The sequence below is a fragment of the Capra hircus genome, chromosome 5, assembly GCF_001704415.2.
Source record: "Capra hircus breed San Clemente chromosome 5, ASM170441v1, whole genome shotgun sequence".
Classification (NCBI taxonomy): domain Eukaryota; kingdom Metazoa; phylum Chordata; class Mammalia; order Artiodactyla; family Bovidae; genus Capra; species Capra hircus.
This window is the reverse complement of record NC_030812.1, coordinates 83535231-83560681: the sequence shown is the minus strand read 5'-3', so window position 1 is coordinate 83560681 and position 25451 is coordinate 83535231. Positions and strand designations below refer to the sequence as shown.

At 39.1% G+C, this 25451-nt stretch overlaps 1 protein-coding gene across 2 annotated transcripts in view; it reads left to right on the top strand.

Annotated features, from left to right (window-relative positions):
• LRMP (lymphoid restricted membrane protein) overlaps nucleotides 1-25451 on the top strand; it is a 54853-nt gene that overhangs the window by 3587 nt on the left and 25815 nt on the right. The window contains exons 2-8 of one of the 2 annotated variants that reach the window (XM_018048386.1): nucleotides 5527-5607; nucleotides 6520-6616; nucleotides 8737-8884; nucleotides 9651-9732; nucleotides 22073-22119; nucleotides 22227-22291; nucleotides 22800-22907. In XM_018048386.1, coding sequence (XP_017903875.1) covers nucleotides 9709-9732; nucleotides 22073-22119; nucleotides 22227-22291; nucleotides 22800-22907 — 244 coding nt within the window. In that variant the 5' untranslated portion in view covers nucleotides 5527-5607; nucleotides 6520-6616; nucleotides 8737-8884; nucleotides 9651-9708. Of the gene's footprint in view, nucleotides 1-5526; nucleotides 5608-6519; nucleotides 6617-8736; nucleotides 8885-9650; nucleotides 9733-18567; nucleotides 18587-22072; nucleotides 22120-22226; nucleotides 22292-22799; nucleotides 22908-25451 lie in introns of those variants that run through there. The other variant, XM_018048387.1, reaches the window with a different exon arrangement.

The following is a 25451-nucleotide window of genomic DNA, read 5'->3' as shown; positions in this document are numbered from 1 at the left end:
GCTAAGTCACTTCAGTCGTGTGAAAATCCCGTGGACGGAGGAGCCTGGTGAGCTGCAGTCCATGGGGTCGCTAAGAGTTGGACACGACTGAGTGACTTCACTTTCGCTTTTCACTTTCATGCATTGGAGAAGGAAATGGCAACCCACTCCAGTGTTCTTGCCTGGAGAATCCCAGGGACGGCGGAGCCTGGTGGAGTTAAGTGACAGAGTCGGATAAAGAGCATAGGATTTGAAGTTGAACAAACCTGTGTTCTGATTCTAAGTCTACAAAAGACTTTATAAATTTGGGCAACTCTCTACCTCTCCGAACCTCAGTATCTTCTTCCAGAAAATGCCAGAGTTCTTAATTTATAAATGCTGTAACAAAAGCACAACAGTAGCTAGTGAGTGGTTGGCCATACTGGGTAAGGTCTGTTCTGCAGGAGTATGTTTCTGTATGTAAACTACCTCATTCACAGTTGACAAATGGGTGAAGACATGTGAGAACAATATGGACGTTTCATTCAGTTTACCTGGGCATAGAATCTGGATTGGTAGGAACAAAACTATAACCTTCAGCAGCAAAGGAAAAAACCCTCAGCTTGGCTGCTGACAGGCAGCAAGAGGCTTTCAGCTTTATTTTAAGAAAATTAAAAACAAGTGTCTGCACCTGGGCCTCCCTTGCAGAGGCGCGCTGTCCCAGCCCCGGCTGAGCTCTGCTCTGTGGCAGCCTGTATTCCCCGCCTGCATTTGTTTCAGCAGCCCCACAGTCTCCAAGTTCCACTTTCACATGCGTTTTCTCAGCACCCCAGCAGCTCTGCGCCACTTAAAGTGTGACCAGCATTTCCACTCCATTGTTTTTGTGCATTCTAGGATTCTGGAGTCAGCCTTTAGCCATTTTAAGTCATATGTCTCGGTGATCTAAGTTATCTTCCCTGGTACTAATGACAATTGTGTTCGATAGTGCTTGGGTTCCAATGTTGCATATGTTACATTTTTAGTGGTCTCTTCCTAGCCCTGTTTATCTCATGAGCTCCATTATTTTTGTTCTTGTAGTTTTTATTTATTTTAAAATTGTATTTATTTTTGCCTGCACTGGGTCTTGCTTACAGCACGAGGGCTTTCTCTGCTTGTGGTGAGCAGGGGGGCTACTCTCTAGCTGTGGTACACAGGCTGCTCATTGTGGTGGCTTCTCTTTTTTGCAGAGCATGGGCTCTAAAGCCCAAGCTTAGTGGTTGTGGCCCATGGGCTTAGTGGCTCTGTGGTATGTGGGTTGTTTCCAGACCCTGGATCCAACTTGTGTCTCCTGCATTGGCAGGCAGATTCTTAACCACTGGGCCACTAGGGAAGCCTTGTTGTAGTTTTTAAATTCTTAGTTATTGCTGAGTAATTAGTATATCATGAAACATTCAGATCTTAAGTGTACTGTGGAACCAGTTTGACAAGTGCACATGGAAACACAGAACTTCAGTAACCCCAGAAACTTCCTTTGTGTTACTTCCACTTCTACCTTCCGCACCACCAGGAGGAACCACTGATCTGATTTCTATCATCAGTGGGTTCTAGGTGGGTTCTAGAGTTTAGGCTGTTCTAGAATTGAGTTGTGTAGTATAAACATTTGTGTGCTTCTGTCTGTCTTCCCTTCAATGTGTTTATCAGTGGGATACCTTTTCATGGTTGAGTTACATTGTTTTCTAAGAACATTGCACAATATGATTATCTTTTCTCCTTTTATTGGACATCTAAATTATTTCCAGTTTTGGGTCTGTGTGTGGACCTGTGGTTTTTTTTTTTTTTAACCTAGGAGAACTATCTAGGAGCAGAGATATTAGATCATAGTATAGCTGTAACTTTAACATCTTAAGAAACTGCAAACAGTTTTCATAGTGCTCGGAGCCTTTCATGCTCCTTCCAGCAGCGTATGGGAGTTCCAGGTATTTGGTTTTAATTTGTTGGGTTGATTGGCCATTGTTGTATTTCTTCTTTGTGAGCTACCTAAATCTTTTGCCCTTTTCCAAGTTAAGTCCCGTGTCCTTCTGTTATTGAGTTGTAGAATTTCTTTTCTTTATATATTTTGAATACAAGAACTTTGACAGATATATGTGCTGTGAGTTATTTTCTTCTAGTCTGTGGTTTTCAAAGAACTTTAATATTTTTAATGCACAATTTAATAGAACACTCAGATGCTATGATGTCCATAGTCCATGAATGTCAACGCTTGTTGATAACTAACATTATCATGGCTCAGTATCATGGTCTTGATTTTCAACAGCCAATTAATTGCAATGTCTTAGTGCATAATCATTTAGAAAGTTGCTTTATTTCAGCTTCCTTCAAAGGCTGAATGTATCCAAGACAACTGGTCTCATCCTACATCACAGATGGCAACAGCAGGGGATACAGTGGCCATTGTTTTACTTGCTTCCATGTAAAACCTAAACGTCCTAGAGACATGGCAGGTTGAACTCCAAAAACATAAAGAAGAATGCAAAGATTCATGCAAATTAAGGTCATAAGCCAGCTTGTTTTGCCTTGTGAAACATATGAAAATCGTTGCTACCCATTGCACAAAACATCTGTTGAAATGAGGTTTACAGCTTGAATGTTTTGAGATTGACTGTTTCTAAAACCCAAGATTGCCTGATGGGAAAGCAGATGGGCAATTTAGACAGTCTTATACTAACTCATTATTTCTTCTGAAACACAAACTTAATTTAGAAATTCAAAGACAGTGTATTGAGATATACAACTTCAGAAGTATAATGTTGGAAAGTGGTTAAGAGAACAGAGCCTTGCTTTGAAAAACTGATTAGGACAGAGCCTTATTTCTTAATATAGTAAACACAGGGAATTTGTAAAGAAATTGAATCTATACTTGAGTTCTAAGTATTCAGAATTTATTCTTTAAAATTACTTAAATATGTTAAAATAGTTTAAAAATATATTGTCCTCCTTGTGGGCCTCATAAACACTGTCAAGCTTAGTTGAAAAATGTTAGTTTTACCAAAAAAATTCATATAAAATAAATTTTACATCGGTAATTTTCCACAAATTGGAGCTTTTCAAGCTTTTTCCCCTGGAAAATATTTATAATTAGATTTTGTACTTTTCACATGTATTAGCATTATTTTCTATGGCTCAGAATTTCTTCAGGCTACTGAGATATAAAACTGTTGGTCTTTAAAATAAGAAACACCAGATTTCTGTGTGTTTTGGACACCAGAGTATCTGCTGTTAATTTTCCTGGCTCTTAGTGACTTTTTTTTAAGTGGCAGCTATTAATATGCCTCCATCTAGCAGAGCTTCCTACCCTCATTTAATTTTTGTTTTTAATCATCTGTGGGCTGAGAAAACAGTCAAGCTTGTGAGAATTATGTATAAATTCTGAGCCCATTATCTGAGTGAAGTATAGGACTTGCCACATGAATAAAGGACATGGATATCAACATTTATTTTGGTTGTTCCAATGATTTCAGCCTATTTTCTGGTTCTTGGCTACTTTTCAAAGAGTGAAGTGAAGTGAAGTTGCTCAGTCGTGTCCAACTGTTTGCGACCCCATGGACTGTAGCCTACCGGGCTCCTCTGTCCATGGGATTTTCCAGGCAATAGTCCTGGAGTAGATTGCCATTTCCTTCTCCAGGGGATCTTCCCGACCCAGGGATCAAACCCGGATCTCCCGCATTGTAGACAGACGCTTTACCGTTTCAAAGAGTATGGATTGTCAAATAAGAAATATGTTACTATTTAACTTAAAAAGGTGTTTTTCTCACTTTCATTATTTCAGAGATGAGAATTTGAAAGTTTCTAGGAAGCATATTTTCAGTTAAGTAGAGAGACAAATATTTTTAATTTCACAAAAGAGGATAGCAAATGGAGCACTGTCCTGTGAGTCTGATCTTAGCTCCATGAATAGTCAGTTACATACTTCAATCCTCTGGACATCAGTGTCCTCATGGTCTCACACCTACTTATAGGAGTCTGGGGGTCTGTGGCTCTGTTTCCAGGGCTTCCTTTCCTTATAACTTGAGCAGAGGCTTATTAAAGAGACAACTTCCACATGAGTAGGAGTTTGGATGGAGTGACCTCTGAGGTGTATCCCCTTTTTAACATGAATACTTCTGTGAGTCACTTGTAGAAGATAATTCACTTGCATTGATCGGGTTAATTTTAAATACTCAAGGGCAATAGTAGTTTAGTTGCTCCCACCTGTCTTGTTCTGCTTTCCCAGTCTGATGAGTCTTGAGTTGAGAACATCATTCTCAAAAGCCACTGTTTTCTCTCTCCTTTCCTCAGGCCCCAGATCTAAAGCTGTTAAAAGTTTATGAAATGCATAAAGGGGGGCGGTTTCCAAATTGTCATATTAAGCTGGTTATACATTCTCTTTATAGCAACAATTCAGCCACTAAGAAAGAAGTTAATTAAAGGACAACTTCATGGCTTGCTGTTTCAGGTAAAAAACAAACAGGAAGACCCAAACCCCTGTGATATTTGTTTACTGTGGGGAAGTTGTCCAGTTGGTGTAAGATTTTGAAGCTGTTATAATATATAATAATTTTAGTCATGAAGTTAAATAACTGACTTAGAAAAAGATGCTCTGGTGAACTTTGTCCTCTCATGCATTTTTGAAAGCATTTTGCAAAACAGGAGAGAACACTCATCAGTGAGTGGTTCCTAATAACATCTTTTAGAGAGGAAGCACCTCAGAATTTACTGTGTCTATTAGAAAAGGGCGAGTTTTCTAAGCTTAGTCACCTCCCTTCTGAGACTCTTGAGTAGGCTTTGGTGGTTGTTGTCTCTTTTCTTTCCTGTTTGAACAAAGCTCTCAACTCCTTTCTGTCTGGATATCTCAGGATATCCATGGTGGAGTTAGATGTGTTTCTTTCCCTTATGACACTTGGTGAATTTCTCCTTTCTGTTCATAAATGAAGAACATAAGGAACAGTAAGATTGGCACTGGAGGGAAGGGGCTGGAGGAGGAGAGAGAAGGGTGACATTTGCATGTATTTGTTCCCAGGGCATAATGCAGGAACATCTGTTTAAGCAGAAAAAAAATTCATGTCAGAGATTAAGCTAGGCAGAGTGCCTATAAAGCCCCTTACAGGAAGTTGAACAGGAAAAATCTCCATATCTAAATGTGCTTTAATCCTCTCAAGAACACCAGTTTTCTATCATAATGTAACTGATAGATATGTATCTATCTCTTCAAGGAAAGTCACAGTTTTATTGCTATAAAATTTTCACAGACACCGTTTTCACTACTCTGAGTTATGTCTCCAACAAGCTTCTTTGGCCTCTGGCTGAAGATTTCAATGACAAAGCCATTTAGTTTCCTGTTACCAATCCTTGAATTTCATTCCTAGAATAAGTAATGGGGAAAATGCAATGAGAAGCTTACTATTATAAACTTGTTCCCTTAATGTAAAATATAAGATAAATGACTAGTCTATTTTCTCCCCCTCAGTTAACATCACATCTTTAATGTGCTCTGTATCTGTGACTCTTCCATCATCCTGTTTTTGAATATACTCTACCATTTTCTCATGACAGAACTGTTTAGATGAGGAATTTCCTCACTGTGATCCCTTGTCCTGCACAGAAAGAATTCATCAATTTCTCCAGGAACAGCTGGTAAGTTTCAGCGTTTTGAAACTATGTTAGTACCAGTTGTGAACCTACTGTGCATGTATTTGTAAGTTAGACCTCTATGCTAATTTGCTTGAGAGATTATCAGATGAAGCAAGATACCTGTGTTCTTTTCTTTATTAAGGCTTGCATGCCTGATTTTACTTTTTATTTAAGATTCATTTGTTATTTATTTTTGGCTGTGCTGGGTCTTCATTGCTGTGTGTAGGCTTTCTCTGGTTGTGGCGAGCAGGGAGCAGGTGCTGCTCTTCCCTGAGGTGTACGGGCTTCTCACTGGGGTGGCTGCCCCTGTGGCTCCCTTCAGCCTCTAGGTGCGAGGTCCTCAGTAGCATGGCTCCAAAGCTGGAGTGCTGACTCAGTAGTTGTGCATGGGCTGAGTTGCTCTGTTGCACGTGGGACCTTCCCAGATCAGGAATCGAACCTGTCTCTCCTGCTTTAGCAGTTGGAGTCTTAACCACTAGACCACCGGGGAAGCCCTATTATTATTTTTCTCTTTATTATGTGCACACACACAATTCTGATAGGCCCTAAGAAATGGTACTATTTAAAACTTTTTGATTATAGTATCATAAAGAAGAATTATATAACCACACTTGCCCCTCATATTTCTTTCCCCCAAACTTTTGTTTATATGAAAGCTTTTATTATTGGGAATTGGTGTTACCATTCTATTAAATTATTGAAGAGTAATTTTTAATAAGTATTACATCTTACTCAGAAGGTATACATCTCAATTCAGAGCATGAAAGCTTTGTTACTTTGATGTCATTTATTTTCTTCTTGATCTCTCTTGTGGGAGGACAATAATATTCTTTCTGATTCTGGAGATGAAAAGAGTAGATTATGAAATATGTTACAGCCCTTTGGAAAGCTAACAGTACTTGATTTTCTGTTCAGAAGCAGCATTGCCATAAAAGATATAGTGGTCCAGAAGCAAGAATACATCAGCTACCCTTGGCCTTCAAACACACATGCTGGTACACACCTCTGCTAGGTAAGCGTGGATGGCCCCTTTCCTATACCCTGTTAGACGCCAGTGGAGGTGGGGGTTTTTTTGAAAGGGAAAATAATCAGTTATCGGGAAGATTGGCTGCAAGAGGGAATGGCAACCCACTCCAGTATTCTTGCCTGGGAAAGCTCATGGACAGAGGAGCCTGGTGGGCTACAGTCCATGGGGTCTCAGAGAGTTGGACATGGCTTAGTGACTAAACAGCAATATATAGCAAAGATTGTTGAAAGCTTATATGTTTATCCCTGAATTCAGTCAGCCAACTTATATTTGAGCACCTACTCTGTGTAAGGTACTGTATTATATATTGATATAATAAAGAGTAATCCCTAAAATGGCTCACAGACTATGAAGGGAAGTAAGACTTGGGGTCAGAGAAGGCTCTGCAGAAGAAATGAGTGTTCAACTGGGCACCAAGAGACAAGTTGCATTTAGAAGAGCAAAAAGCATGGGAAAAAGTATTCCAATCGAGAAAATAACAGAGTTGGGGGAAAAGAAGAATGCAAAGCTGTAAGAGAAGAGTTCAAGCTGGACAAGTCACTTTGGAAATAAGAGGACTTGGGTCAGGGTACAGTAGAATGTAAGTTTGGAGCAGGTTCACGTCAATGCCAGGCTAAGGAGAATGAACCTTATCTTAGGAGATGCTCAAAACTGGGGCATCTCTCATCACAACATAGATGTGCTTTGAAAGTAAAAGTTAACTGTTGGTTCAGAAAGGATAAAAGAAATGGATGATAAAATAACTTTAAGAAGAAATAAAAAGTAAGTAGAGTGATAGGTGGATCATTTCAACTAGAAAAGGGAAAACTGCCACCACAGCTAACAAGTGACCAGTTCATGTAGGACAATAGATGAGCACTTGCTCTCTAGGGATGATGTTACCCACAGGAACTCAGTGATCATAACAAGGGCACTGAAGGAGAGCCCCCTCTGTGCCAGGCACAGGTCTCTGCTCTGACCATACCTCTTAATTCCTTTAATCCTCACTATATCCCTGTGAGGTAGATGCTACTGTAATTGCCATTTTAGAAATAAGGTAACAGGAACACTGAGTTAGGAACTTGCCTCAGGTCACGTGGCACTTCATGTGTAAGTAAACTGGGGCTCAGAGTGGGTTAGTTATTTATCTGAGATCTTCCCTGGTGGCTCAGACTACCGGTAAAGCGTCTGCCTGCAATGGGGGAGACCTGGGTTCGATTCCTGGGTCAGGAAGATCCCCTGGAGAAGGAAATGGAAATCCACTCCAGCACTCTTGCCTGGAAAATCCTATGGATGGAGGAGCCTGATAGGCTACAGTCCATGGGGTCACAAAGAGTCGGACATGACTGAGCAACTTCACTTTCGCAAAACTGTACATGGCAGAGTCAGGCTTTGAATAGAGCATTGTGATTGATTCCAAAGTCTATGTTTTTTCTATTAAATTCTGCTGCTTCTTGTACTCAGAAAAACATAACAAGACAGTTTCCACACCCAGAAAAAATTGTCATCCTATTTCCTGCACTCTCTAATGGACAGGGAAATCTGCTGTGCTGCAGTCCATACGGTCTTGTCCATAAGAGTTGGACACGACTTAGAGCTGAACAACAAAACAAAGACAATGTCGAACTATTTTCTCTTCAGCAGTTGGTAAACTGTTTCTGTAAAGAGCCAGATGGTAAATATTTGAAGTTTTGCAGGCTATATGGTTTCTGTAACAACTACTCAGCTTTGCTGTTGTAGCACACAAGCAACCAACCTTGGATGATGCTGGATGAATGGGTGTGGCTATGTCCCAATAAAACTTTATTTACAAAAACAGGTGGCTGGCTGGATTTTGCTTGTAACAGCAAGTTGTTGTTGAAACCTCTTGTTGCTTACTAGGCAAGGATTTCTCTTTCCCCTCCTCCATCCACACTCCTCCTTGAAAAAAAGAAAGGCATGAAAATTTAGGGGGTGGGGAATTATGTTAAAATATTAATAAAACTGAATTGATTTTTGCTGTCTCAGAAATGGTCTCATCTCCAAATAAGAAATTTTTGGAGAGTCCCTCCAAAGATTTTGAATTTTGTGGCATCTGCATTTGAACCATTAATTTCTATTTTTATTTTTTTTCTCTTCTAATGCAGATGCCTTGCATCTGGATAGTTTTACAGCAGTTCCAAGACTAGAACTGACACCTTTCTCATGTGTGGCCAACCTAATCCATGCTTCACATGAAAGGCCCAGATATGAAGAAATAGAGGATTGTGCTTTGGCTGTGACTGAAAGAGACAGGTAAGCTAAAAGGGCAGACTGTACTTATTCTGCTTTTCAGGGTGGGGGGGTGGCCTCTTTCCGTTGCCTACCTTTTTAATCAGTTAGATTTTCATATCCTCAGATTGTAACACCTTTATTGTGGAATTTTTATTGTGTAACTTGCCTAACTTTCTGAAAATCAATAATTTAAAACAAAGATACCTCTATAGTTTGCTCCATAGCTCTTTTGAATTTCATAATATCCATCCTAAAAGTGTAAAAGATAAGCTATTTAAAATGTTTCCCAGTTTTTAGGAATATATTCTGTACTACTAATTTAACTTATTCTGCTAGGTTTTGATCCTAATTCTGTTCCTTCACACTCCAGGTGAATAAGTCTTTGAGACTCTATCCCTGTGCCCCTCTTCCTGCACCCAAAGCTCCTCTGAGTTTACTCAGCTTTATAAGTACACAAATTGATCTTCCTTAGGAAAAGTTCAGAAAAGGCAGTGGCATTTGTGAGCGCTGTCCACTCCACTGAAATTTCCTGTCTGTACCAAGGGGTCAGGAAGCGAGACTTTGAATTGCAAATACTTCATTTTCATTTGGGGCTGGATTCTCTATGGTTATAACCTCTCTCTGATGGAACTTGGAGCTCTCTTTCATCATGTCTCACTGAAGGCATGAACTTAATTAGATATTTGGTAAAATTGGGGTGGGGAAGGAAAATGATATGATAGATTAGTATCTGCTAAAATTTGCAAGTTTTCCACTTGTAGTAAGGAACTTTACTTTGTGTTGTTAGGTGCCCTGGCCGTTCAGCTGGTCCCCACCCAGGAACAGATCTTTCAGGTTGCATCAGGATGAATAATGACCTAAGTATGGAAGTGAGTACTGGACTATATTTCAGCTTCATTTTTTAGCTCTCCCATATCCTGATCCTCTTCCATTGGTATTCTTTTTTTTTTTTTAATATTATAGACTCTTATAAGTATTATAGACTTTTTCAAGTACAAGTCTTATATCACAAAATTCAGATGCATGAGAAATGTCTGTCTGCCTTTGATACCATATAGGGAGCTTTCTACCCTCTTTTATAATATAAACTCAAGAAAATATAAACAAAAGGATATTTTCATGAAGTGTGATGAACTTTTTGTTTGAGAGGTGGAGTTCGGGACTTAAATTCTCCATTAACTGCAAGAAGTCTCAGGTCTCATTGACTCTCTGAGAATTGAGGTCAAGGCTAGATAATCTTTGAGGTGTTGTACTTTGCTGTACAAAGTAAGGCAATGCCCAAGGAGCAATCACTGCCTCAGTTAGGGGTTCATAGTACTTCTTCTGTATCCAAGAAGAGAATACTAAGTAGCTGGTGAAGTAAAAAAGTGAACGTGATGGTAACTCAGTGATGTCCAATTCTCTGTGACTCCATGGACTGTAGCCTGCCAGGTTTCTCTGTCCCTGGGATTTTCCAGGCAAGAATACTGGAGTGGGTAGCCATTTCCTTCTCCAGGGGATTTTCCCAGCCTCGAACCTGGGTCTCCTGCATTTGTAGGCAGATTCTTTACCATCTGTCACCAGGGAACCCCCAAGTCACTGAGGGCTCAGGTAAATACCCCAGGTCATGGAGATGTGTCTGAAGTACCTTTCTCCGGCAGCAGGTTGAGCCTGAGGGAACATGATCTTCTCAACCAAATGGAACAGACTGTTCTGTTTCAGAATCTGAAAATCCATTACTCTTTTTTTTAAAGATTTATTGTGATATATTTCTCATATCAAACAGTTCATCAATTAAAATTGTTCAATTAAATGTTCTTAAAAATATTCAGAGTTGTGTAACCGTCACCACAATCAACTTTTGAACATTTTGATGCTCCTAGAAGCATGACTATTAGGAGTCTATTCCTATCTCTGACCCCTACCCCGACTCCCACTCTGCCCCACTCTTGGCAGCTACTACTTTCTGCCTCTATAGATTTGCCTGTTCTGGCTATCTCATGTGAACGGAATAATACAATACTTCTTGTACTGTGACTTCTTGTGACTAGCTTCTTTCATTTAGTATAATGTTTTTAAGGCTCATCCATGTTTGTAGCATGTCATCAACACTTCCTTTTTATGACCACATATTTCACTGTATGAATATGCTATGTGTTGTTTATGCATTCACCATTGATAAGAGCTTGAGTTATTTCTACTTTTTATCATGAACAACATCACTATGAACGCTGATGTAAAACATTTTGTGTAAATATGTTTTCAGTTCTTCTGAGTATACATCTGCTGTGGCGTGTGTGCTCAGTGATTTCCGACTCTTTGCGACCCCATGGACTGTAGTCCACCAGGCTCCTCTGTCCGTGAAATTTTCCAGGCAAGAATACTGGAGTGAGTTGCCATTCCTACTCCAGGGGATCTTCCCGACCCAGGGATTCAGCCTGTGTTTCCTGCATCTCCCGCACTGACAGGCAGATTCTTTACCACTGTGCCACCTGGGGTACCCCACATATCTACAAGTGGAATTATTGCACCATAGAGGCTTCCCTGGTGGCTCAGACGGTGAAGAATCTGCCTGCAACGTGGGAGACCTGGCTTCAATCCCTGGGTTGGGAAGATCCCCTGGAGGAGAGCATGGCAACACACTCCAATATTCTTGCCTGGAGAATTCCCATGGACAGAGGAGCCTGGCGGGCTACAGTCCCTGGAATCACAGAGTCGGACACGACTGAGCGACTAAGCACAGCACAGGGTCACTCTATGTTTAACACTTTGAGGAGTTAAAATCTGCAAAGCAGATTTCCAAAGCAGCTATACCATTTTACATTCTCACCAATAGTGTATGAAGATTTCAATTTCTCTATATTCTTATCAACCCCTGTCTATCCTTTTTTCTTAGTTTACTTAGAAAATGTTTTTCTCTTATACTAGAACATAGTTGATTTAAAACATGTTAGTTTCAGGTGTACAGCAAAGTGATTCAGTTGTACATATACATGTATCTATTTTTTTTTTTGGTCTTTTTAATTATAGGTATCAGTGGATGCAAAGTTGTATCTGATTGTGGTTTTCATATGCATCTCCTTAATGACAAATGATGTTGAACATCTTCTCATGTACTCATTGGCCATATGTATATCTTCTTTAGAGATATGTCAACAGGTCTTTTTTTGCCCACTGGAAAAAAAATGAGTTTGTTTTTTAGTTGGGTTATACGAGTTGTCCTTATTCTTCCGTTTAAGTGTGTGTATCTGACATTTTCCTGTCCCTTAGTACCCCATCCTATTGAGTAGTTAAGAGAAGGAAAGAAAAAGGAAATGAATCTGTTTTGCTATTACTTAGCAGTTCTTGTAAAGTTTTAATAAAGGAGGTTGAACTTGGAAGCTTACAGGGTGTCTGGTTATTAGTAATTTCCCTTTTATCTGGTATTGATTTCACCAAGAAGGTGGAAGGAACCAACATTAGTTGTCTACCAGGTACACAACTGTAGGAAAGCATTTCTATATACTAATTTTGTCTACAACTTTGAATGGTATTCTCTGCTTCTGCCATCAAGGCAACTGAAATTCAGAGAGGTTAAATAACTTAACCAGGATCACTCAACTAGTAAGTAGGAAACCTGGGCTGCAAATTCAGGTTTGTCAAGCTTCAGAGATTAACTGCTTCTTACAACTCCTCTTATACAACATTGAATTTAGACATTTCAATCATAATTACTCATAGTTACCTTGAAAGTAGTTTTTTGGCTGAGAAACAAATGTGCTTCCTTCTGTATCAAAAAGGAGCTCCTAATCCATCCTTATTAGAATATGTGACCGAGTTATCTTGTCTTTTTATTATTTATTCTCCATCAGGTGTTAGTTGTGTTATGTGGGATCTTCACTGTGGCAAGTGGGCGTCTCTCTGATTGTGGCATGTGGGCTCAGTAATTGTGGTAGGTGGGCTTAGTTGCCCCATGGCATATGGGATCTTAGTTCCCTGACCAGGGATAGAACCTGAGGCCCCTGCATTAGGAAGCAGATTCTTAACCACAGGACTAGCAGGGAAGTCCCAGTTATTTTGTCTTGACACCCATGAAGAAATAGGAGCTAACAGAGAACATAGGTCAAATGCTCCTAGGGAAAAATAGAGATTCCCTGAGGGTTTTTCTGCTGCCTCTAAGCCATGTCTTCCATGGGCCCCAGGAACTAGCCTGTCAGGTGCACCCTGCGGCTGTTCTCAACTATTTCCACCATTTCCCTTTCCCTCTGCTTCACTGAAGAATCCTTGCAGCCTGTTCACTCCCTCATGCCTGTCCCCTGAGCAAATCCCTACCCGCTACCCTGTCATGCCCTCCCACACCCATCTTTGGAACAAATACAATGCTCTCCTTAGACAGTGCTTGTCAAAGCATTCTCATAAATAGGAATTAAAATTAAATATGAGATTAAAATTACAAAGCATATAATCCATGTTTATCCCAGTGACCCATAAATCATGTTTCCTTAACTCTTCGGCTTCAAACTTTTGAGAATTTCATCACTCTTGAGGACCTTCACAGCAAGCAACTTAGCCTGGTATTCAAGCTTTTCTCTAATCTGACTGCAGTCTTCATCTTCACCCTTTCCTCATCCCTGCCTTATAGTTGTCCCTAAATGTCAGCCGAGCCATGTGGTCTGCATTGTCGGAATATATCACACCAAGTTGTTGATGCTGTTTTCTCTGCCCCAAACACTTAACAATCCTCCGTTTATCAAATTCCATGTGACTGTCAAGGCGCATCCCAAAGACTTTTCTTGTGATAGAAATATTTGCAGTCAAGCATCTCTAGTCCTTTATCTTCTTCTTTTTTTTAAAGATTTTTTTAATGTGGAAAATTTTTAGTCTTTATTGAATTTTGTTATTTTGTCATAGTATTGCTTCTGTTTTGTGTTTTGGTTTATTTTTTTGTTTGTCTGTTTGGTCCTGAGGCATGTGGGATCTTAACTTTCCAACACCCTGCACTGGACTGCCCAAGGAAGACCTCTTTAGTCCTCCTTGAGATCGAAATCAGTATGAATTAGAAGTTGAGAGATGAGGGTTTACCCTGGTTCTCCCTCTCTGCAATTGTGGAAAAGTCTTGTCATTCAGACCTCAGTTTCTTCATTTCTCAACTATCCCACTTGGGAAAAAATAAGTTTACCCTTTTCTTTTAGACCCCAGTAACTGTGTACCTCTTGTCTATATTTTTGGTTACATTGTAGTTCTTTGTTTTCTTATGTGTTTTCCCATATCAGGTTATTAGCTTGGTATAGAATGCCTTTGGCCATTAACCAATGTCCACCTAGCATCCTGAATAGATTTGGTATATGGTAGCTATCCTATTAATATTTGGTGAATGCCTGCTTACTTCTTCATTTTTGTATCCCCTATAGGGTCTATTTAAAACATTGAGAGTGAGCACCCAGTGAACTTGTTCAACGGACAGTCTTGCCCTATTGCTTTCTGACTGGTGTTCGTGAGAACTATTTTTTATTCCTCTCCTGTATTCATAGAGATAGCTATATTCTAGCCTCTTTTGCAGAAAGCACAGCATGAGATAAGAATGAGCATCAGTATTCACTGGAGAATTTCGGGGTGAGCAGAGGACTCTAGCAAGATTAACATCTCAAAAAGAACATCTCAGTAAAATAATGTGGGGTCCAATTTGGGGCATTCTTGGGAAGAACAGAACTATTTTACTGACTCAGTGAAATCTACTTATTTGGAATATTTTAAAGAGAGAACAAAAAGAAATTATTTCCAGTCCTTGTCTTTTAGAGGCTCAGACTGAAATATTTCTGAGAGAAATTTTTACAGTACCTGGGTAGTTTTACAGTGCCAGGGTAGTTTTAGTGGGTGACAGTGTTAATGAAACAGGTTGATAATTGTTGAATCTGCAAAATAGGTACACAAGGGTGCCTGTTCTATCCTGTCTACTTTTGTATTTATTTGAAATATTCCCCAATAGTGACTTAGAATTTTTAGCCACATAGCATGCTGCTGCTGCTGCTGCTGCTAAGTCACTTCAGTCGTATCCGACTCTATGCAACCCCATAGACGGCAGCCCACCAGGCTCCCCCGTCCCTGGGATTCTCCAGGCAAGAACACTGGAGTGGGTTGCCATTTCCTTCTCCAGTGATGAAAGTGAAAAGTGAAAGTGAGTCGCTCAGTCGTGTCCAACTCTTCGAGACCCCATGGACTGCAGCCCACCAGGCTCCTCCACCCATGGGATTTTCCAGGCAAGAGTACTGGAGTGGGTTGCCATTGCCTTCTCTAAGCCACATAGCCTAGGCTTTGGAATTAAGCAGGTGTGGTTTTAAACTGGCTCTGTTACTTATTATCTGTGTGACCTTGGACAAATGGCTCAACCTCTTTCAGTTTGCTTGCGTCCCTTGTGAAACAGAGATATTAGTTTGCAGAGTTCTTCTGAGAATTCAAATACATACACATACATATATTACGCATACACACACACATATATATATCTGCACATACATATACATATATTATGTATATACACATACCTATATATATCTGCAACTGTTAAGTTCTGGTCTAACCAGTCCATGGAAACAAACCAGGTTTGTTTAGAGAAACAAACTGTTCATATTTAGAGAAAAGACAAATCTCAGTGCTCTGTCTCGTCACTTGCTGATGAAGAGGAAGCTCTCTTTGTTTCATGAGGTCAACATGAAACAAAAGAACATTTGTTTTTCCAAGAACCTATGTTGATGCCTGGGCTTCCCTGGTGGCTCAAATGGTAAAGAATCTGCCTGCAATACAAGAGACCCTGATTTGATCCCTGGTTCAGGAAGATCTCCTGGAGAAGGAAATGACAACTCACTCCAGTATTATTACCTGGAGAACTCCATGGACTGATGAGCCTGGTGGGCTACAGTCCAAGGGGTCCCAAAGAGTCGTACACGACTGAGCAACTAACCGTTTCATACTGATGCCTACCAGTATACCCCAATGTCCTTCTGACCTCACCGACCAGTGGGTCCCAGGGAAAGGGACTTCACCTCCTGAGAGATTGTTGGAGAAGGCAGATGGTTTCACCACTCCCATCCCTGCGGTCCTTTCTGTTTGCTGTCCCCATTGGCCACAGGCCCTGCCTGCTCCCCTGCTGACCTCCTCAGAACACTGTGTCTGGACTTCTGGTAATCTCCTCACCCTGGTCAGTGGGCAGAAGTCTCTTCCTTCTTGTTCCAGCACTTTAAGGATCCTACTGTAGTGTCGGGTGGACTGCTTGTGACTTAGTCATTGAAATTATCCTTTGCTTTTCAAGACAAATGGATAATGCAGCAGTGCTGCAGAACAGTATAGTCTCCCACTGAGCTGATGCTTGCTGCTCTCTCCCACAGCTAGACCTAGCAGTTTATTTAGTCCAACTTTCTCCATTCTTCCTCACTCCTGGCAATTCCTATTTCTCTCAGGCCTAAGTTGTCTCTCCTTATAATCTATCTTTCTTTCCTTATTCACTCCTCCCACCACTGAGTCTGAATAGCAACCAAAGGATTTCTGGGCCTTTGCAAAACTGCATTCATAATTAGGTACCTGTGTGTGTCCCCCAACCCTCCAAGAATTAAGATGTTCATGAAAATCCTGGGACATCCCTGGTGGTCCAGTGGTTAAGACTCCACCTTACTGCTTCAGTGGGTTGCAGGTTCAATCCCTGGTCAGGAAAGTAAAATCCTGCATGCCGTGTAGTATAACCAGAAAAATATGGGGGGAGCTTCCCGGGTGGTGCAAGTGGTAAAAAACCAGTCCATCAGTGCAGGAGATGTAAGAGATGAGGGTTTGACCCCTGGGTTGGGAAGATCCCCTGGAGGAGCCATGGCAACTCACTCCAGTATTCTTGCCTGGAGAATCCCATGGACAGAGGAGCCTGGTGGGCTACAGTCCATAGGGTCTCAAAGAGTCAGACATGACTGCAGAGACTTAGCACCATGAAATGAAACTGATTCTCCCCTCTACCTACCTGAGTCTTAGATTTTATCTCAACAAGACTCTTTATAACATATTAAAGTACCTGGTTCATAGTAAACACTCGGGAAATAGCAACTGTAACTGTCACCCAAAATCAGGATTATCAATAGCATGAAGCTCAGAGGATATAGGTTAAAGGAAATGAAGATGAATTTTTGTTTGCCATTTGACTGGTAAAAAAAAGTATACAGTAAATATTAAGTGTTTTGCTATCCCTTTGAGATCTCCTTCATGTAATTACATGTTTTTGCCTCAGATGTACTGTCACTAGAAAAGGGTGATTTATGAGGCAAAGTACAGAATCCATTTAAAAATATCTCAGATTTTCTGGCCATTGTCTGTCCTGTTCTCTCAAGCTGTGTGTGGGTGCAGCTTTAATAACCTTGGAGAATAAATAAATTGCCAGTTGCAAAATTGGAACATGTAAAAGTTGGCTGATAACTATATTACAAATGAACCTCGAAGTGGTGGGTGTGTCCTGTAGGTCTGAAGGTGTGGTGTCCTTTTAGTTAGAAACTGGAAAAAAAAAAAAAAGCTTGTGAAGAAATTTAGTTTTATTTAGGTTACAGCAGAAGGCAATGGCAACGCACTCCAGTACTCTTGCCTGGAAGATCCCATGGACGGAGGAGCCTGGTGGGCTGCAGTCCATGGGGTCGCTAAGAGCTGGACAAGACCGAGCAACTTCACTTTCACTTTTCACTTTCATGCATTGGAGAAGGAAATGGCAGCCCACTCCAGGGTTCTTGCCTGGAGAATCCCAGGGACGGTGGAGCCTGGTGGGCTGCCGTCTATGGGGTTGCACCGAGACAGACACGACTGAAGCGACTTAGCAGCAGCAGCAGCAGCAGGTTACAGCAGTTATAATCTTTTGATGTTCAGTTTTACATTCTTTTCTTTCTAGAAGATTGAAACTTTGACTCCAAGTCAAGGGCTTTTTTTTTTAAGTTAGAATGAAATAAGTCTATATAGACTCCTTTTGTTCAGTTTTTTTTTCCTCACAAAATCATATTACTTTACTTGAGTAGTGTCAATTGTCTAAAATGGATCTCAAAGTAAAAGTTACACTGGTAACACAAATGTTTCTTAGCGGAAGGGATTTTGATCATAAAAATCTATGGGTAAAATAGCATTTCATCTAAAAGAGTAACCCTGGAAGATTATGTAGGCCTAGTAATTGCCCTTACTGATACTGATAGTGCTTCCCTGGTGGCTCAGATGGTAAAGAACCTGCCTGCAATGAAGGAGACTGGAGATTGATCCGTGGGTTGGGAAGATCCCTGGAGAAGGGAATGGCTAGCCTCTCCAGTATTCTTGCCTGGAGAATTCCATGGGCAGAGGAGCCTGGTGGGCTACAGTCCATGGGGTGGCAAAGAGTTGGACACGATTGAGCAACTAACACTTTCACTTCACTTTCAATATCTTAGAAGCTATTTCTTCATACTTTCTGACTGAATATTAATGCTGCTGTATGTATGTGAGAAAGCTGAAGTGAGAGGGGGAATGTGTGTGTATGTGTCTTGCATTTGCTGACCCAGTCTGTGGGAGAATATCTCGCTTTGTTCCGTAAGTACGTTGGCTACCCCACCCTTACCCGACATTAGACTTTTACTGTCAAAAGCAAATGAGCTGCACCACAGATTTTCATGTAAATGTTATGCAGGTTCCTATTTGAATGGCTTGAACAGGAAGAACATGCTTCCTGCTCTAGGCTGTCAGCATGTGTTAGACTCATTGATGTGAGCCAATCTTGTGCTGTAAGTAAGTCTCTCTCTTCTGAGCTTTCTCTTTCTTGCACGTAGTCAGTTTCTCGATTTTCCTTGGTTTTAAGATATATCCAGTAAATTATCTTTTTTTATAATCTGTCTAGATCCTGCAGTTGTTGTGTGTGTTAGGTTCTCCTGTGGGCTCAGGAAACTGGTTTGAATAGGGGCACCTTTTGAAACTGGGAGAAAAGAGCATAATTGTAGAAAGTGTTTGCTGAGTTATTTTTCACCCCCCGTTTCACACACACACACACCCTGAGGGGCTATATCTCCAACTTTCATTAACTATAACTCTAAATTTGGAAAAATAAAAATCTTCTTTGGTTTGGCTCTTCTTCTAAGGAGGAAAAAAATGTTAGCTGAATATATGAAAATCTAGGATTGAGGTATGTTGTGTATTAGATTTTTTTTTTGATCAGTGAGATTTATAATGATTCATGAATTGGGACTAATATCTAGTAATATCCAATATCTTTGCAACAGAACAATGTAGTAATATATGGCTACTAAATACATAATGTTTATCCAAAATCACAGAATTGTTACTTACTTAATCAATAAATATTTTATGTTTACCAGTTTCACATAAAAATTAGGATAAAAGAAGGGCTTTACACAGAGCATTATGACAGATGAGACTCATTTTAACATAATGTATTTTTGCTGTACTTATTATTTTGATTTTAAATAATTAGAATTTTTAGGAAAACAATTTATAGAAATAATGTTTTCTCTTTCCTTTAATATTGGAAATCAGTTTAATTCAATAGAAAATAGCTACATTCGCTTTCACACCTCTTAACTTCAAATATAAAGTTTCATGCCTGATTGGTATAAAAAGGAATTTTTCCTGACAAACTTAGGTTTTTAGTTAGTGCAGTATAATTATGGCATATATTATTGTTATTTATAACACAGTAATAAGTGCTATTTCAGGTCACATATAATAATAGATTTCTATGTTATGAAGTGTTAAATGGGCCTGATTTTTATTATTATTATTATTAAGGACTCAATGCTCATTGATTTTTATGGAGGATACTTAATGAAACTGAAGAATGTTTAAATTTTTCCTATTTTACAGCTTCATTTTCTTACATATGTGTTGGTAGATAGTTAAATAAGCATATAATAATTACTAGTACAATATATTTAAATATCTCAAGGACAGAGCCAATATCATTTAACTACCAGTGGTATATAAGGTACAATTTCTCTTCAAAATTTAATGCACATATTTTCCTACTCTGTTCTGTGCATGCTTTCCTCTGTGCAATGCTGTTTATAATTTATGAAGTATTTGTTCTGCATATTTGTCTTTTTGACTGGCCTATGAGTTCCTCTGGGACAAGGACTGTGTTTCTGGTCTCTTTCAGGCTTTCAGTTTTGTGCCAGAAACAACGAAAGGCTGTTTCTGGCACAAACTAGGCCTTTGTTGAAAGTTATTGAATTAAACTGGTGCCACAAGGGACTTCAGTCACATAAAGTCTGATGCAAAGATGTTTAAAGCAGGGACAAAATGAAATAAAAGAGAAGATTGCCTAACATTTACATATACAAGTTGTTGTTATTATTGTTCAGTCACTAAGTTGTGTCCCACTCTTTGTGACCCCATGGACTGCAGCACGCCAGGCTTCCCTGTCCTTCACTATCTCCCAGAATTTGCCAAAACTCATGTCCGTTGAGTCAGTGATTTGATTCAACCATCTCATCCTCTGTCACCCCCTTCTCCCCCTGCCTTCAGTCTTTCCCAGTGTGAGGGGGTTAGGTGTAAAATCTTGCTTTGCAGATTTGATTGTGGAGTTTTCTTAACATTTGAGGTGAACATTTTGAAAGTTTATATTCAAATCATTTATCAGTCAAAGACAATCAACGGAAAGTCTTTGCCTCTCCAATAGCCTTAGGGTGTTTCAGAGACAGTTCTGTTTACAGTGAAGAGGACACTATATTTAGTCTGATTGTTCAGACAGTTTAGAGGCTGGCACTACCATTCTGAATGTTCCTGGGAAATTACTTTATTCATTGGCTTTGCTTTCCTCACCTGAAATAAGTAAATCTTTTTTTTTTAATCTCATTAAAATCTATTGCATAAGGTTGTGGAGTGAATTAAATGAGACAGTATATAAAAGGGCTTAATAAATTGTAGTGTGCTGTACAGATGTAAGCTATTGTTTATTGTATTTTTTTTGGATAACTATATATTCAGCAAACTCTTGCTAAACCTTTACCTTTCTGTGGAGTCAATCTTTTCTTGGATAGATTCTCAATATGGTATATGATATACAGCAGCCCTCTATTGAAACCTATTGTATGTTGTGACACCTAATGAGAAGTTCTATGTTTGATTATGAAAATTTAAATATCTTTATTTTTGCATTGTCTGTGCAGATTTTGGATATGTCCAAGTGATTTCAGTTTTAACTTATTAAATTCTTATTTGTTTTTCTAAATAAATAATAAAAAAATATATTTATTAGTAAAACTTTTTATTAAAGAGGAACCCGTGTTCCCACTGTATTTTTTGAAAGAGAATAAGTGAATCTAGGGCTTCCCAGGTAGCTCAGTGGTAAAGCATCTGCCTGCCAAGCAGAACATATGGGCTTGATCCCTGGGTTGGGAACATCCCCTGGAGAAGGAAATGGTTACCCACTCCAGTATTCTTGTCTGGGAAATCCCAAGGACAGAGGAGCCTGGCAGGATACAGTCCATGGGGTTGCAAAGAGTTGGACATGACTTAGCGACTAAATAACAACAGCAAAAAGTGAATTTATATTCCCACTGCTTTCTTTATTTTTTGAAAGAGAATGAGTAAACCTAATCTCCTAAAGTTCCCTCCAAACTAGGAACTTGATGGGGATTACAAAGCTCAAATGAGGCTTTCAAATACTTGCCCTGGCAGACTGGGACCACAACTTTTTTTTGGGGGGTGGGGGGACCACAATTGTGTTAAAGCTCTTTTTGAGCCCCAAGTAAGAAGAGCTGATGTAGATATAATCCCTCAGAACTGTGAGACTTGGATGAACTTTAAATGTGTTATGGATCTAGCTAGAAAATTGAGAACCATTTTTAAATCAACAGGTCAAAAGTTTTAGGTGGAGTAATAGTTCCATAAATAGAAATGTTGTTTCATGCCCACCTAGAATGCCCACCTAGTTCTGTTTAAAGAAAATTTAAGTTCATGATAGAAACTCTGTCTGCCCTTTAAGATTAGAATTTATTTTGCCCAAGATTTTATATTTTCTTTCAATATTGGACTTGCAAGTATAGTTAAAATTGGACTTTTTTTTTGAAAGTACAGCTTTGAGTAAGTATGTATATCCATCTGCCCTATAGCATCACATTCCCATATCCTCTCCAAAAGAGCAAAGCAAATATGGGTTCATTTAAAACTGTATGAAAATATTTGCTTAACACAACCTCTCTGGAATGGAAAATGTCAAATTGTTAAACTTCTCTCTCTCTCTTTTTTTTTTCCCTTAAGGAGAATGGTGTTGAATCCTTATGTTCTGAGAGCCAGGCCCAACCCAGGTTTGCCTGTTTGTTTCTGTGTGTGAATTTGGATGCATATTCCATAATTTCTAAGAGAATTCTTTGGACCCAACACTCCAAAAATACTGCTTCTACTCTTTTGACAGGGAATATTCCACCCTACCCTCTCCTGGTCACACTTCATCCACAGAGAGTACTGTAACTTCAAGTGGTAAGTAGATTAGAAAAGATATAAAAATAAGACTGTTAGTCTGTTATATCGAAAATGGATAATGAACAAGAACCTACTGGACAGTGCATGGAACTCTGCTCAATGTTTTGTGCCAGCCTGGATGGGAGCGAGGTTTTGGGGAGAATGGATACCTGTATATGTATGGCTGAGTTCCTTTGCTGTTCACCTGAAACTATCACAACATGGTTAATCGGCTATACCCCAACACAAAATGAAAAGTTTAAAGTTTGGGGGAAAAATAAATTAACTATGAGGAAACAGAAAAAAAACTCAAGGATATTCTACTAAAGTTCCCATATGCAGAAAGCTGTACTCTATTTCAATAAATGGTATATTATTTAAAACTTCCTTTAAAAAATTAGAATGTTGATATTATAACCATAAGCTTGGATATCTTGTGATCTCCTGAGGTATATACAAGTGAAAAGGACATAAGCAAATAATCTTTTGCATAGTATTCATGCTGTTGGTTTCTTCCTGTTGATAGATTCTGGATCAGAAATTTTGCATATGGCTTCTGGTGACCCTGACTGTAAACCACTCTGTGAGAAAGAGGAAGATAAAAGATCAGCTTCTACTGTGACAAAGATCCCAGGTAAGCTGTTGAAGGGTTCAAGCATAGTTTCCATTCTAAAACATGAAATGAACCTGGAAGCTAGTGGAGTAACTATCATGAGTGGCTGAGTAATATTGTCTTATAAAAGAATTTTGAAGACATAGTCTGAAGCAAAGAACTCTAACAGATGACCATGGCCTTCATATATGACAATGTGACCAACCTTTTTCCAACTCTATATTTAGAATAAAACTTACCGTGTATTTTAATGGGATTTAAATATCTCCTTATGGCCAAAATTTATTGGCCACACCTGAGTCTCAGCTGTGATGCAGTTGTGAAATCACTTACTTAGGAAATTCTCAGAATCCTCATTAGAATTTACTAGGTTAAAAGGATGGACCAGGACTTTTCTGGTGGTCCAGTGATTAAGACTCCGTGCTTACACTACAGGGGCCATGGTTCATTCCCTGGTGGGGGAATTCAGATCCTGCGTGCTATGTAGCATGGTCAAAAAATTTTTTTTAATAAAATAAAAACTGTATATTAAAAGAAAAAAGGATGGACCAATTAGTGGTGGTCCACTCAGGAGGCAGAAATTAACTAGACAATGCATTAGATCCTCCTTTTCTGCCATTTGAGTCCAAAAATAAAGTGGTTATTCTCAACCATTCCCTGTTAGGCATCACTACAGTGGATACTCTTGGGAAATGTAGGCTCCCATTTCTACCTAAAGTGTCAATTAAGGAAAATTCATTGAAAGTTAAATTGGCAATTAAATTTGAGATATAGGTGCTAAGTTAAAGGAGCTGTAAAACTGTAGAAATGGAATCCATTCCTTCATTTAACTGAAGAATATGTTTACATTCTATCTCACACCAAATAAGAAAAATTTTAAAACTACACCAGGATACCATTTTTTATCTATCACGTAGACAAAGACAGAACAGTTTGTTTGCACACTTCTGGTAAGATTGTTGGAAGAAAAAGAATTCTCATCCATTGCTGCAAGGAATGTAAATTATTATGATTACTATGGAGAGGAATTTGCCAATATCTACCCAAAATTTAAATGTATGTCAGTTCAGTTCAGTCACTCTTTACAACCCCATATACTGCAGCACGCCAGGCCTCCCTGTCCATTGCCAACTCCCAGAGTTTACTCAAACTCATATCCATTGAGTTGGTGATGCCATCCAACCATCTCATCCTCTGTCACCCCCTTCTCCTCCTGCCTTCAGTCTTTCCCAGCATCAGGGTCTTTTCAAATGAGTCAGCTCTTTGCATCAGGTGGCCAAAGTATTGGAGTTTCAGCTTCAGCATCAGCCCTTCCAATGAATATTCAGGACTGATTTCCTTTAGGATGGACTGGTTGATCTCCTTGCTGTCCAAGGGACTCTCAAGAGTCTTCTCCAATACCACAGTTCAAAAGCATCAATTCTTTGGCACTCAGCTTTCTTTATAGTCTAACTCTCATCCATACATGACTACTGAAAAAACCATAGCTTTGACTGGATGGACCTTTGTTGGCAAAGTAATGTCTCTGCTTTTTGATATGCTGTCTAGGTTGGTCATAAATGTATGTATCCCATGCTAAAATAATTGGTTTATGGGAATTTATCCTGTAGACCTAAGTACACACATACTATATGACATATATGGAAGTTTATTTACTCCAGCATTGTTTGTGATAACAAATAATGGAAACAAGTTAACTATCAGTAGAAGACTAACATATTTTGGCATGTCCAAGTAATGGAATACTAATATATATTTGTAAGACATATACACAAGGGAACTTTTTTCTTGGAAGAATATCAAAGAACTATGGTTTCTTAGGGAAAAGAGCTAGAGTGCAAAGCACTATGTATTGTATGTAAATATTTGTGAAAAAAATAGAAAAAAGTTTTTGTACATATAATACATATATAAAATATCTCTACAAAGCTAGACAGAAATTAGTAACATTGTCTATGAGTCAGGAAACTGGCTTTCTGGTGGGCATGATGTGAGAGAAAATTTTCACTGAAAAACATCTTATACTTTTGATTTATGGACCATATCAATCTACTATCAGTCTTAAAATTTTTTTAAATATAAAATTTCCATAGGGAAGATTTTTATGTCTTTGAAGATAGTGGTTACCATTTTGTTCTTATTTCCATATAAATTTTAAAAATTGAGTACATCCTTTAGTTATTCTGTTTTCTTGAAAAGAAAGAAACAAAATCTTACTATTGTTGCTGACCTTTGTGTCTGGACTGAACTAAATTCAGGACAATGGGTCATGTGAAGATGAAAATCATTATCAAGTACATTACAGTACAAATAAATACAGGGAAATTATAAAAAGGAATGGCATAAATAAAAAGTGCATCTCTTTTTCTTAGTTTGATGACATTTTACTTAGAAAGATCCTGTGTTTTTGGAAGGATATCATACTTTGTTATCAGGCCTGCATATATAATTTTTTAAAACATGTTTGTCAAGCTATTAAAAAAAAGCTAGCTACCCTGGTAAGGGAAGAGCCAGCTTAGCTGGCTCAGTGGTAAAGAATCTGCCTAGTAGTGCAGGAGATGCAGG